The sequence below is a fragment of the Mobula hypostoma genome, chromosome 4 (assembly GCF_963921235.1).
Source record: "Mobula hypostoma chromosome 4, sMobHyp1.1, whole genome shotgun sequence".
NCBI classification, from domain to species: Eukaryota; Metazoa; Chordata; class Chondrichthyes; order Myliobatiformes; family Myliobatidae; genus Mobula; species Mobula hypostoma.
The window spans coordinates 119729670-119741885 of NC_086100.1; the positions used below are offsets into that span (position 1 = coordinate 119729670).

At 39.2% G+C, this 12216-nt stretch overlaps 1 protein-coding gene across 6 annotated transcripts in view; it reads right to left on the reverse strand.

The window, feature by feature from the left end:
* The window catches only part of marchf1 (membrane-associated ring finger (C3HC4) 1), a 602233-nt gene that overhangs the window by 92825 nt on the left and 497192 nt on the right, over window positions 1-12216 (reverse strand). For 4 of the 6 annotated variants that reach the window (XM_063046427.1, XM_063046422.1, XM_063046423.1 and 1 more), the window contains exon 3: window positions 4282-4332. In XM_063046427.1, coding sequence (XP_062902497.1) covers window positions 4282-4332 — 51 coding nt within the window. Of the gene's footprint in view, window positions 1-2930; window positions 2980-4281; window positions 4333-12216 lie in introns of all 6 variants that reach the window. The other 2 variants (XM_063046424.1, XM_063046426.1) reach the window with 1 other exon arrangement.

Below are 12216 nucleotides of genomic sequence, written 5' to 3' on the forward strand. Positions count from 1 at the left end.
TAGTCGGCCTGTCCACATACTGTGACAGGAATCCGTCCCGGACACACTTAACAAACTCTGCCCCATCTAAATCCTTGGAACTAATCAGGTGCCAATCAATATTAGGGAAGTTAAAGTCACCCATGATAATAACCCTGCTATTTTTGCATCTTTCCAAAATCTGCCTCCCAATCTGCTCCTTGGTATCTCTGCTGCTACCAAAGGACCTATAGAATACCCCCAATAGAGTAACTGCTCCCTTCCTGTTCCTGACTTCCACCCATACTGACTCAAAAGAGGATCCCGCTACATTATCCACCCTTTCTGTAGCTGTAATAGTATCCCTGACCAGTAATGCCACCCCTCCTCCCCTTTTCCCCCCTCTCTATCCCCGTTAAAGCACTGAGATCCAGGAATATTGAGAATCCATTCCTGCCCTGATGCCAGCCAAGTCTCTGTAATGGCCAGTACATCATAATTCCATGTATGTATCCAAGCTCTCAGTTCACCACCTTTGTTCCCGATGCTTCTTGCATTGAAGTACATGCACTTTAGCCCTTCTACCTTACTACCTTTACACCCTTTATTCTGTTTCTCTTTCCTCAAAGCCTCTCTATCTGTTAGATTTGGCTTTACTCCATGCACTTCTTTCACTGCTCTATCGCTCCGGGTCCCATCCCCCTTGCAAATTAGTTTAAACCCTCCCGAACCATGCTAGCAAACCTACCATAGTTGCTCCATCTTTAGCCACAGAAGACTGGAGGGTGGTTAATGTTGTAGTGTTATGTAGGAAGGACAGCAAAGGACACTATAAGGCATTGAGTACAAGAGTTGCAATGTTATGCTGCAACTGCACAAGATGTTGGTGAGGTTGTATCTGGAGTATCCTGTTCAGTTTCAGTTGCCCTGATAGAGGAGAGACAAGATTAAAATGGGAATATTATAGTGAAGATCTACTAGAATGCTGCACGACACGAGGACCCAAGTTACACAGAGAGGTTGAGTAGACTAGGACTTTATTACTTGGAATGTGGAAAAGTGAAGGGTGACCTTATAAAATCACGAGGAGTGTGGAAAGGGTGAAAGTATATAGTCTTTTTATTTCCAGAGAAGCAGAACAAAAAACTAAAAACTAGAGGGTGCACATGAGCAGGGAAAGATATAAAATGGACCAGAGGAGCAACCTCATCATGCAGGGAGAAGTGGACGTATGATTATGAATTGTTAGAGGAAGTTCTCGAGGCAGGTACAAAAAGTACATTTAAAAGGCATTTGGCCAAGCACATGGATAGAAGAAATTTAGTGGAATATAGATCAAACATGGGCAAATGTGACTAGCTTGGTGAGCACCTTGGGTTGGCATGGATGAGAAGGGCTAAAGGGCTTGCCTCCATGCCTTATTAATGACTGTACAGGAATTTGGTGTGGAAAACTAGGTTGGAAATGGGGTGGTATTTTACTTGAGTAGACAGACTGGGTAATAAAAATAGAAAATACTTGAAGTATTAGGTCCAACATGATCTATGGAAAGAAGTTAATATAATGTTTTAGATCAATGATTGGGGGGTATGCTATTTCACAAACGATGGCAGTATATTTGAAATGATAGGGAATGGTTTCTCAGACACAAGCAGAACGGAAAAAGGGAAGCGTTAGACTAAAATACGGGATAAGAACAAAAGTGATCTCCGAATCACTGTAGTTGAACAAATTGTAAATTGCAGTGTTCATTGGCCTGCAACTTTATGTCCTACTGTTGAATCTCTCCACAACCTCCTCGGAACCAGAGAAAACAACCTCTTCTGAGCCAATCTTTTGTCATGCTTACCATATTCCAGTCCTGGTAACATCTCTATTTACCTGCTCTGTACCTTTTTCAGTTAATTTTTATAACACAGAAATAGAGTCTGCTTCAAAAATCAAGCATCCATTCACACCAATACCACACAAGTTACATTTAATTCTCCCCATATTCCCATCAGCACCTCCAAGATTTTACCCCTCATGTACACACCAGGAGTAATCTACAGCACTAATTAACATACAGCCTGCATCTAGTGGGTCTGACATCAGCAAAAATTTTGGGTCTGACATCAGCAAAAATTTTGCTGAAATCCATGTGGACTACTTAAGTACACGTTCTCATCGAGCTTTATCTTCACTGCAAAATATTCAATAAAGCACATCAGATATGACCTACCTTTGACATATCCCTTCCAACCGTTCCTTATTAATCTGTGTTTTAATACTACCCTTTATAACTGATTCCATTATTAAATATTCACGAAGAATGGGTAATCTTCATAGAGTGGGTAACTGAATTGCTGAAGTGATCTGTGCAGTGGAGGAACCAGATAGGCACAGGTCACTTTGGAGCTATTACTATATAATGAGACGGACTTAATTTGTAACATTATAGTAAAGGTTCCTTTGAGGATTATAATGTGTTCACTGTCAAAGTCATTTTGAAATCCAAGTATAAAACAGTGGCTTACATTGAAATGAAACCAATTGTGCAAATTAGTGGAATGCTGATTAAGAAAGAGGTGAAAATTAGAGTAAAAGATGTGATGGAAGATTAGCAATCGTGAAGGTTTAAAGAAACAATTGATAATCCTTGATAAAATTACACTGCACTGCTTTAAGGACCACATTTCAAAAGTAGTCCAATCTGGTTAACCTGAGAAATAAAAGATTTTTAATCTTTGTCAGTGTGACCAAAAGCTTGATGATTGGGAGGATTTCAAAAATTAGCCAAGAAAGCAGGAGGTTGAGGGAGGAAGAAAATAACAATAAATCTTGAAACATTGTAAGAACTTCTACAACTACCTAAAAAGGCAACGGTAAAAAGGCGAAATTAAAGTGAGAAATCAAAAACTACAGTCATTAAATAAATATTTTGAATGGGTTAATGAGCTAATGATTGATAAATGTTATATAAGGAGGGTTACCAGACAAGTTATTGGAATGGAATCTGCAAAGTCCCCTGAGCCTGATGACCTACAGAGAGAATGCATTTTAGCTGATGTTCCAGACTATTTAGATTTTTGAAAAGTCATCAGTCACATCAACATTATGGAAAGGGGATGGGAAAAATCGGGATTAAAAATGATGTGACATTTCTTGATCTTGACATTAATAGCAAGGAAAATGAAATTACCTTGAAATGGTAGGTGGGTGAAGGGGTGTGGTATTAAGCTATTTACCGAATCCAAATAACCATAAAAGGGCAATCACACTTAATAAACCAGATCTCAAGACAATGAAGACAGATCTATAGGTGTCTGAGACTGATAACCACAGTTTTGTCAAGATTATGGACAGCCTGGGTGCAAGAATTCACCTCACTGGGGAGAGAATTTAAAAATCGAGGTGCATAGGGACTTGGGAGTACTAGTGAGAGGTGAGTGTCTGGTGGGAACCAAAGGTGAGTGAGCTTCCCCGGAATGAACACGACCAGCTCCTTCACCAGAGGCGCTCTCCCTTTGTGGACGCTCCATACGCAGCAGCATACACCGGATGAATTCCTCCCTCGATAACTATTAGGAACCAATACACAGTTTTATCATACTGTAGTAGTATTAGTAGTGTTCTAATTTGTTCTGTATTTCATTTAAATACATAATTTGTTACTCAGTTAAATGGTAGTTTGTCTTTTTTTAAAAATACCTTTTTAACTATTTCCATGAAACTTCAGCTAATTGGGGCAGCTGCTTAATTGGGCCAAAAAGTACTGGTGCCAATGTGTCCCAATTAAGCACAATCCATTGTATTAACTGCAAATGTTAGCCCAGAGTTTTAAAGAAATGTTGCAACATTTTCCTTATAAGTGCCTGGAAGTCCAGGATTTCACACAAATAAAGGGAGTTTGGAATTTCTTCAGTTCAGGGAGCTGTGGATTCAATGATTACACTTCAACATTGGCTCATCTGGATGCCAATTTGCGGAGGTTTATGCTACAGAAACTGCTCATCCCATTTAAGCTAGGTCTGACATTGTACGAGAAATTTTCCATCACAATGGAGACCAATGTGACAATAGATAAAATGTAAGGGATTGGAGCTTTTATCACAGGGAGTCCAGTGGGAGATCCATACAAGGTTAAGTGTGGAGTTGACATACAAGTCAGAGGTAGATGTGGGTAGATCTGTACTTGATTGTAAAATCCAGTCCAATTCATAAAGGAGTCCCCAATTGCTAACTGAAGATCCAGTCCATTGCACAAGGAATTTCCCAACAACTGACAAAGATTTCCTTATCATCAAGCAAAGCATCTCTCTTGAAATTAAAGTATGTTCCTACCTTTGATATGTTACTTGATCGACTTGTTGAGCGTCTGGGAGACTTGTCATTCTGCAAAATGGACAAAATATAATGCATTATGTTTAATCTTCACATCCATTCTAATTCAGATTTGTAGTGGCATAGCATGGAAGATCAGTAACATTGCAGCAATTTTCTTCAATGGTGAGAACCAGTCTCCAATTACCTTGATATCCCTGAACATAAAAAATTCAGAATGTAAGAAATCTGAACAAGAGTAGGTGGTTAGCCCTTTTAATTTTTTTTACCATTCACTAACATCACAGCCTATCTGAGAGCCATTTTCTCATCCAGTTCCCATTTTGCTTATTACACTGTGCATCCAAAAGCTAGTGATTTGAGTCTTGAATACAAACAATGTGATGGATATTCACTATCATAGACAAGCTCAGCTTTCTCCTATTTTCTAAGGAAGCTAGATCCTTCAATGTGTGCAGCAGGATGTTGGCGATCTTCTTTGCTGCTTCATGTTGGGGGAGCAGCATCAGTGCTGGTGATGCAAAAAAACTAAATAAACTCATCAAAAAGACTGGATCCGTTGGTTAAAACCTGGACTCTTTGGGGTTAGTGGTGGAGAGGAGATCACTAAACAAACTGATATTGACAATCTAGCACATCCTCTCCATGACCTACTGAATAAGCAGCAGAGCACCCTTTCGAACAGACTCATTCAGCTCTGCGCTCACAAGGATCGCTACAGAAAATCTTCCCTACCAAATGCAATAAGCATATACAACAGTTCATCTCTGTACGACAGGAGAACACATATCAGAGTACAATGGCCTCTGTTTTATTATTTCGTACATTATTATTGCACTTTGGTAAATTATTATTGTGTATATTATTGTTCTATACTTCATTATTAGTTACATCTCAACACTGCTAAGTGTGTTTTTAAATGTTGCTGCTATAATGAAATAATTTCCCACTCAGGATCAATAAAATTATTATTATTATTAAATAGAGCAGCTGACACTTCTAGAGATCAAAGTGTTGTTTTGGAATAAATTACAACAGTGATGGACTATTCAAAACTTGGCTGAATAGATGAAAACAGATTATGCTGCAGGTCAAGTTGGGTAAGACCCATTGGACAAAACACAGAACTCTGTCTCAGGTTAAGGCCCTTCATCAGAACTGGGTAGGTGACAAAAAACACTCAAGCTTACAGGGAGGGTTGCAGTAGCAGGGTGCCTCTGATGGTGTAAAACTTGGGTGACCATGGAGATAAATTGTAAACAAGGTTATCTGAGTGAATTCCAAATATTCACAATCATGTAGGGCACAGAACATTCTCTTCACTTATCCTGAATGGTTAGCACTTTATTTTGGTGCTGTATTTCCCAATTCTGTATGTGCCCATGGTCTGTTCTTTATCAAATTATGGTATTGCTTTGCACTGCTGTAACTATATGTTATAATTATGTGGTTCTGCCACTGTTAGTCTTTGGTTTGTCCTGTTTTTCTGTGACTATCAGTCTGGAGGAATATTTTATCATTTCTTAATGCATGTATGCATTTCTAAATGACAATAAAAGAGAACTGAGTGATCTCATGATCTAAATCTAGCGCCTGAGATACCAGCCCTTCAATTCCTTTTAGATAAATTCCAGTGAAATTTAAATCTTACTTATTCTCTCTTCACAGGTTCCCTAATTCCAGGAAACAAATTAGTGAACCTATACAGCCCTACGTCCAAAGTAAAATTGTGCACAGTTTCCAAGTGTAACCTTAACAGTACACTGTTCTAACAATACGTCATATGTATGTGGTAAAGGACAACAACTCATTTGTAGGAATTACTTGCTCTACATGTATGTTAACTTTCTGTACTGCTTGAGTCCACATCCTCCCATATACCAACATTTGCTTTGTTTCTACATCTTATTTTTTTTCTCTAAAGTGAGACAACTCAGCTGCTTAAATCCCTTTGAAATCTTGTCCCAGGAGTGACGTATTCCATCTTCTAACCCACGGCTTGATTAATCACTTTGGATATTCCTTCCATTGTGCTTTCCCTAGCAAAGAAGAATACTTCCATCTGAGATCCAAATCATGGGAATGGTTAACATCTGACATGCAACACTTCTCTTGGCTTCTTACTTTCAATCTGCCGAGCTTTCCGTCTTTTCAGAAATTATATTTAACTACCTGGGAAAGGTTTCCCTGCTAATGTAATGGTTTCTCTGTGGCGCAGTGTTTGGGTTATGATTAGAGATTACGGCGGGGGGGGGGCTTTGGAATGTGCTCTGGCCAATGAGGGGAGATGTTTTCTTTCTTGTGTGCCCAAGTGAAGGTTTTGCGGTCTTTTGTTCAGTGGAAGATGGAGAGAAAGGATGCCAGAATGGGAAAGTTATAGACAGCAGGATGGAGTGGACTTGGAATGGGGTCAGGAGTCGACGCTTAGGGAGAAAATCAATCGAGAATGAACAGATGGGAAAACTGTGAGCTCCAACATTGCACATTAGATTGTTTCATGAGAATGGGCCAGTTTCCTTTTTTTGTTTCTTTACTAACTCTATAGTCAAATTAAGAATTATAAGGCTCAATTATTTAATTGCATATTGTACACTGTTCGTTACTGTTACTGTTCGTTATTTCATGGTATTGATTTGCAACAGGGGAACATATCATGCAGCATCCACCCAAACAAGATTTCTCAAGTTTCGCCGGGCCGGAGGCTGTCTTCCCCTAGATTAAGCTGCAAACCTGACGGTGACATATACATTATTCAAGAATAGAGAGGGTCTGTTGTGTATTTAATATTTTGATAATATTTGAATGATCTTGTATATATAGTGTTCGATGAAGCATTCTTGTTCGTTTAAATTATTAATTACAGGTTATATGTAAAAGTACATTAATTGCAAACATCTTCATGCTACCACGTGATACGTGTGTGCCTCACTTAAAATAAAGATGAAGTCAGACATGCATTCCCGGACTCCGTGTCGTCCTTTGAATTAATTTAATGATTAGAAGTTACATTAGAAATGAGCTTTGCTACTATTATAAAAGTGATGCAGGAATGCTTAGAATCCAAGCCATTGTTGATGGCAGAGCACTTCAGGTTTCATAAGCGGAATCAAGAAGAAGGAGAGTCCATTTCAGCATACATGACTGAAGTGAAGAGATTGAGCATTGTCAGTGATGGGCTTAATGATGCACTGAGACATTGTTTCATTTGTGGAATCTTACAAGAAAGTAATCAAAAACTGCTCCTAACTGAAGTACGACTTATGCTCAAATGAGCAGTTGAAATTGCTATTTCAATGGAAACCGCAGACAGCGACACAACTGAGTTGCAGTCAGGAATGAAAGTGAACATGAACAAGAATGCTTCATCAAACACTATATATACAAAATTACTCAAATGTTATTGAAATATTAAATACACAACAGGGTTAGGTTTATACAGAAATGAAAGTTGCCATAAATATCTGAAAACTATTAAATAACATAAAGTAGACATAAGGGCCATGGCAGATGAATGAAGGAGGCAAATAAGCAGCAATGCTGTGGGTAGTAAAGGTCATCATATTTGTTCATTCATTCTGGTGAAGATGCTAAGCTAGAGGTTGCATAGATGTACCTCAGAATGCTCTCTCCTTCAGCTCAGCTTACAACAATGAGTAACAGCCTGTGGGATCTGATCGATGTATGTATATTCCACACACATAAAAATCTGCTCCACTTATGCATATTTTACACACAGACACATACAGACACACACACACACACAAACAGAAGTATGTATGCATAATGCTATAATCATTTCCAATTTCTTGTTTGTTATTGTTAATTGGAGAAAAATGTACATAATGCACACTTGCCTTGTCTCTTGGTTATCTTCAATAAACTAAAGCAGATTAATTGACACAAGAAAAATGAACTTTAGCACCTTTACGTTCTAAACTGAAAGGGTAAAAATATTGGACATAACTTTACAAACAATTGGATAATGTAGCAGATCATTTCCCATTAATTTCAAAAGAAAATTTTCCTTGATTGAACCAGTGCTTCTCTCTGGCACTCCTATGATCTGATCTATCAGCCCAAATATATTGATGGCATTACTGTCCCACACCTGGACAATCTAGAAATCATCTAAAATGTATGCCATAAGCCTTCAAATCAAGTTTTGGGCAAATTTTATATGCATAATTAGACAGCAGATCTATAAAATGAGAACCAAAAGTTAAAAACTTCACCAGATTATATTTGCATTTCTTAATGGATGCATAACAAAAATATCAAGCATACCTGTATATCTTAATTACATCTTTCATCTATGATAGTCCTTAATTTCTGATGTTTAAGACAATTTCCTATCCTCAATCATATTTTACCTATGGTCATAAGAATCCTTACTGTGGCATTAATTGGTGAAGTAGAACTCTATTACAAGTTTTTTTTAAAATAATGAGTACATCATTAAGGTTCCTTTTTTCATGAAGCAAACATAATAATTCTGGAGTCACAGTAAATTTGTTATACATAACCTCCAGCCAAAATACTTAGCAAGTTATGCATTTGTCAGTGCAAACTAGAAGATTTCTCAAATCTTTCCCCTCCAAGTTATTAATCTTATTCAGGCATGCATTAAATTCACTTTTGTAATGGGTGCTTGTAAATCACTTCAAGTTGGCAGAATTCTCTTCTGGAGCAACTCATTCATAAATATCTCAGTTAGTGGCTGCCTCATTTCAATTTGATTCTGTTTTAAAGACCTGATATCTCAGACCAAGTACGGAGTATTTTGCAGGAGCATCTGAAAGTTTTGCACTTATCTACCACAAACAACATCATGCCACAAGGTGAATCCACTGGGCACAGGTCTGGGGAAGCGTCCTAGTGGGCATAGGTCAAACAAGGTGGAAAGGAGCACCCGAGGTATGTGTCTTGTGGCATAGTGAGAACTTGGCATTATCTTTAAACATGAATGAAAATAGCAATAATCACTGATTTAGTTCATCCCCTGCTGTTTCCAGAAAGCTATAACCTGAATGGTAATCTTTTCTCTTTCTCTTGGGGTTAAAGTTAGATGAAAGATGAATAGTTAATAACGGCAGCTTCTCTGTGTAAATGTACTGTGTTGAAGGAGAAAAGGGAGTATATTATTGAACTTCGTACTCACAAGGATTGCTAGGATCACTAGAACAGCTGAGGCAATAAAACTATAATCCTCGGGTTATAGCTTTGCCATTTAAATAATTTATGTGAACTGCTAGCTGACTTGATAAAGCCTTCAGGTTGTCAAATCCAATCTCATTCTTTGGTATTTTCATTCTTACTAATAAATTCAGTTACGGTCTTAACTGATTCTGAAATGTCTTGAAGCATGAAGTGAAGCAGCCTCCCTCAGTCTGCACTAAGAAAAGTTAGTCACTTCAGGATACTGTGCATTTGATACACATGAGCAGATAGCAACTAGAAACGTGCAGCCCATGGAAAGTACATGAAAATTGCCTAAAACAATTCAGGGCACTGAAGGTGCATTGCATTATGCTTTGTTTAAGGAAACAGATTTTACCATTCCTTCAGGTTGTGTTGAAAGAAAATATACAAGAATATACAGGTGTCCCCCGCTTTACAAACGTTGGCTTTACGAAACCTCACTGTTACGAAAGACCTATATTAGTTACCTGTTTTCGCTAACAGAAGGTGTTTTCACTGTTATGAGAAAAGGCAGCGCGTGGGGAAAAGCGGCGAAAAAAATCAGTGCGTGCCCCGAGCAGCCGCTCTCCCCCGGATTCGGAACGGCATTCTAGCCGGCATTGCTTAAACACGTGCTTGTGAGCAGCCATTAGCAAGATGAGTTCTAAGGTATCGGAAAAGCCTAAAAGAGCTCGTAAGGATGTTACACTTAGTGTAAAACTAGACATAATTAAGCGTTTCGATCGTGGTGAACGGAGTAAGGACAAAGTGAGTTTGGCTTGTGGAAGTTGACGAAGATGATGTTGAAGAGGTTTTGGCATCCCATGACCAAGAACTGATACATGAAGGGCTGATGCAATTGGAAGAGGAAAGGATAACAATCGAAACCGAATGCAGTTGTGAAAGTGAAGTCGTCCAGGAACTGAAAGTGAAGCAAATGCGTGAGATTTTCGTTGCAATGATAAAGTACGACTTTAATTTTGAAAGGGTACGTCAGTTTAGGGCATATTTACAGAATGGTTTGAGTGCTTACAAAGAACTGTATGATAGAAAAATGCGCGAGGCTAAGCAGTCAAACAAGCCTTCCACATCAGCCACAGCAGACGACGAACCTTGACCTTTGACATTGAGGCAGGCAGACATAGAAGAAGATGACCTGCCTGCCCTGATCGACGATGAGGTGACACCCCAGTGTCCCACCACCCCAACCCCCGGGCCCTGGACAGATACCGATTCGCGGAGAATGCAGCGGTAACTGGAACGCACTCAGCACATCTTTAAGAAAAAAGCCAAAATAAACAAGCTAATTAATTAGGTGCCGCCCGGCATGTAAATGTCAGCCCAGATCAGAGATGATTGCCGATTGTGTCACCTCTAATCTGGGCCGACATGTACGTGCCGGGCGGCACCTAATTAATTAGCTTGTTTATTTTGGATTTTTCTTATAAATGTGCTGGGTGCGTCTCGGCCACTGCTGTACCACTGCATACTTCACAGATCAGTATCGGTTCGCTGCCTGGAGGGTGGGGACCACTGCGCCACCCCAACCTCCGATGACTCAGCCTAACACACCATCATCAGTGTGCTCGGCGCTGTCTTCCCGATTCCCATAAGTGATACTACACTGTACATACATTATTTCTACTTTATATCGACTGTGTATTTTTACGTGTTATTTGGTATGATTTGGCAGCTTCACAGCTTAGAGGTTACTGGAGAGCACTTGCGCCATGTTTTTGCCGAGAGCGCTTGCGTGAGATTTTCGCTACGGAGAACAGTGCGCAATGATTGTGGAAAAGTATTTCTACTTTATATAGGCTGTGTATTCATCATATCATTGCTGCTTTTACTATACGTTACTGTTATTTTAGGTTTTATGTGTTATTTGGCATGATTTGGTAAGTTATTTTTGGGTCTGCGAACGCTCACAAATTTTTCCCATATAAGTTAATGGTAATTGCTTCTTCGCTTTACCACATTCCAGCTTACGAACCATTTCATAGGAACGCTCTACCCTCGGATGGCGGGGGAAACCTGTATTGAAATCCAGAATAAAACAACATTTGTGTGTATTAAAAAATTTGTAGCTAGACACAGCATTCTAGGTTCCTCTTCTGAAAGAGGTCTGAGTTGTGTCCAGTAGATAAAGCTAAAAGAAAGGCACTTTCAATGCTTTAAAGGCTGTATAACTGCAAATATTATAAGCAACTTTATATTGATGTTTCTGCACAATCCTAGGCAGTTGTATAGTCTTGGCCTCATGTCACACAGTCTGACAATGACATGAAGGAGAAAAAATGCAGTGAAGTCCACTTTGTCAGGGCATGAGGAAGACAATCATTTCATAAATGACCAGAGGTTGCACTGGGTAAAAAAATGAATGGATAGCTAAAAATGAACTGTAGTCAATGCACCTAACAGCTTAAGACTGTTTTCAAGAAGCAGTACTATCTATGCCTCTCATGATTTTATACACTTCGCTCAGGACCACCGCTACAACACCACAGCCTTCTCCATTCTAGGGAAAGCAAATCCGACTTATGCAGTCTCTCCTCATCACTAAGACACTGGTGAATCTCCTCTGTACTCTCTGCAGAGCATCACACCCCTCCTTTACAGTAGTGACTAAAGATGCACATAACACCCCAGATGTGCCCTCATCAATACTTTGTAAAGCTGTACCATAACTTCCTTGCTTTATTATTCTATGCCTGGTTTTTGGTATGTCTTCTTTGTCACCCTTTCTATCTTTGCTGG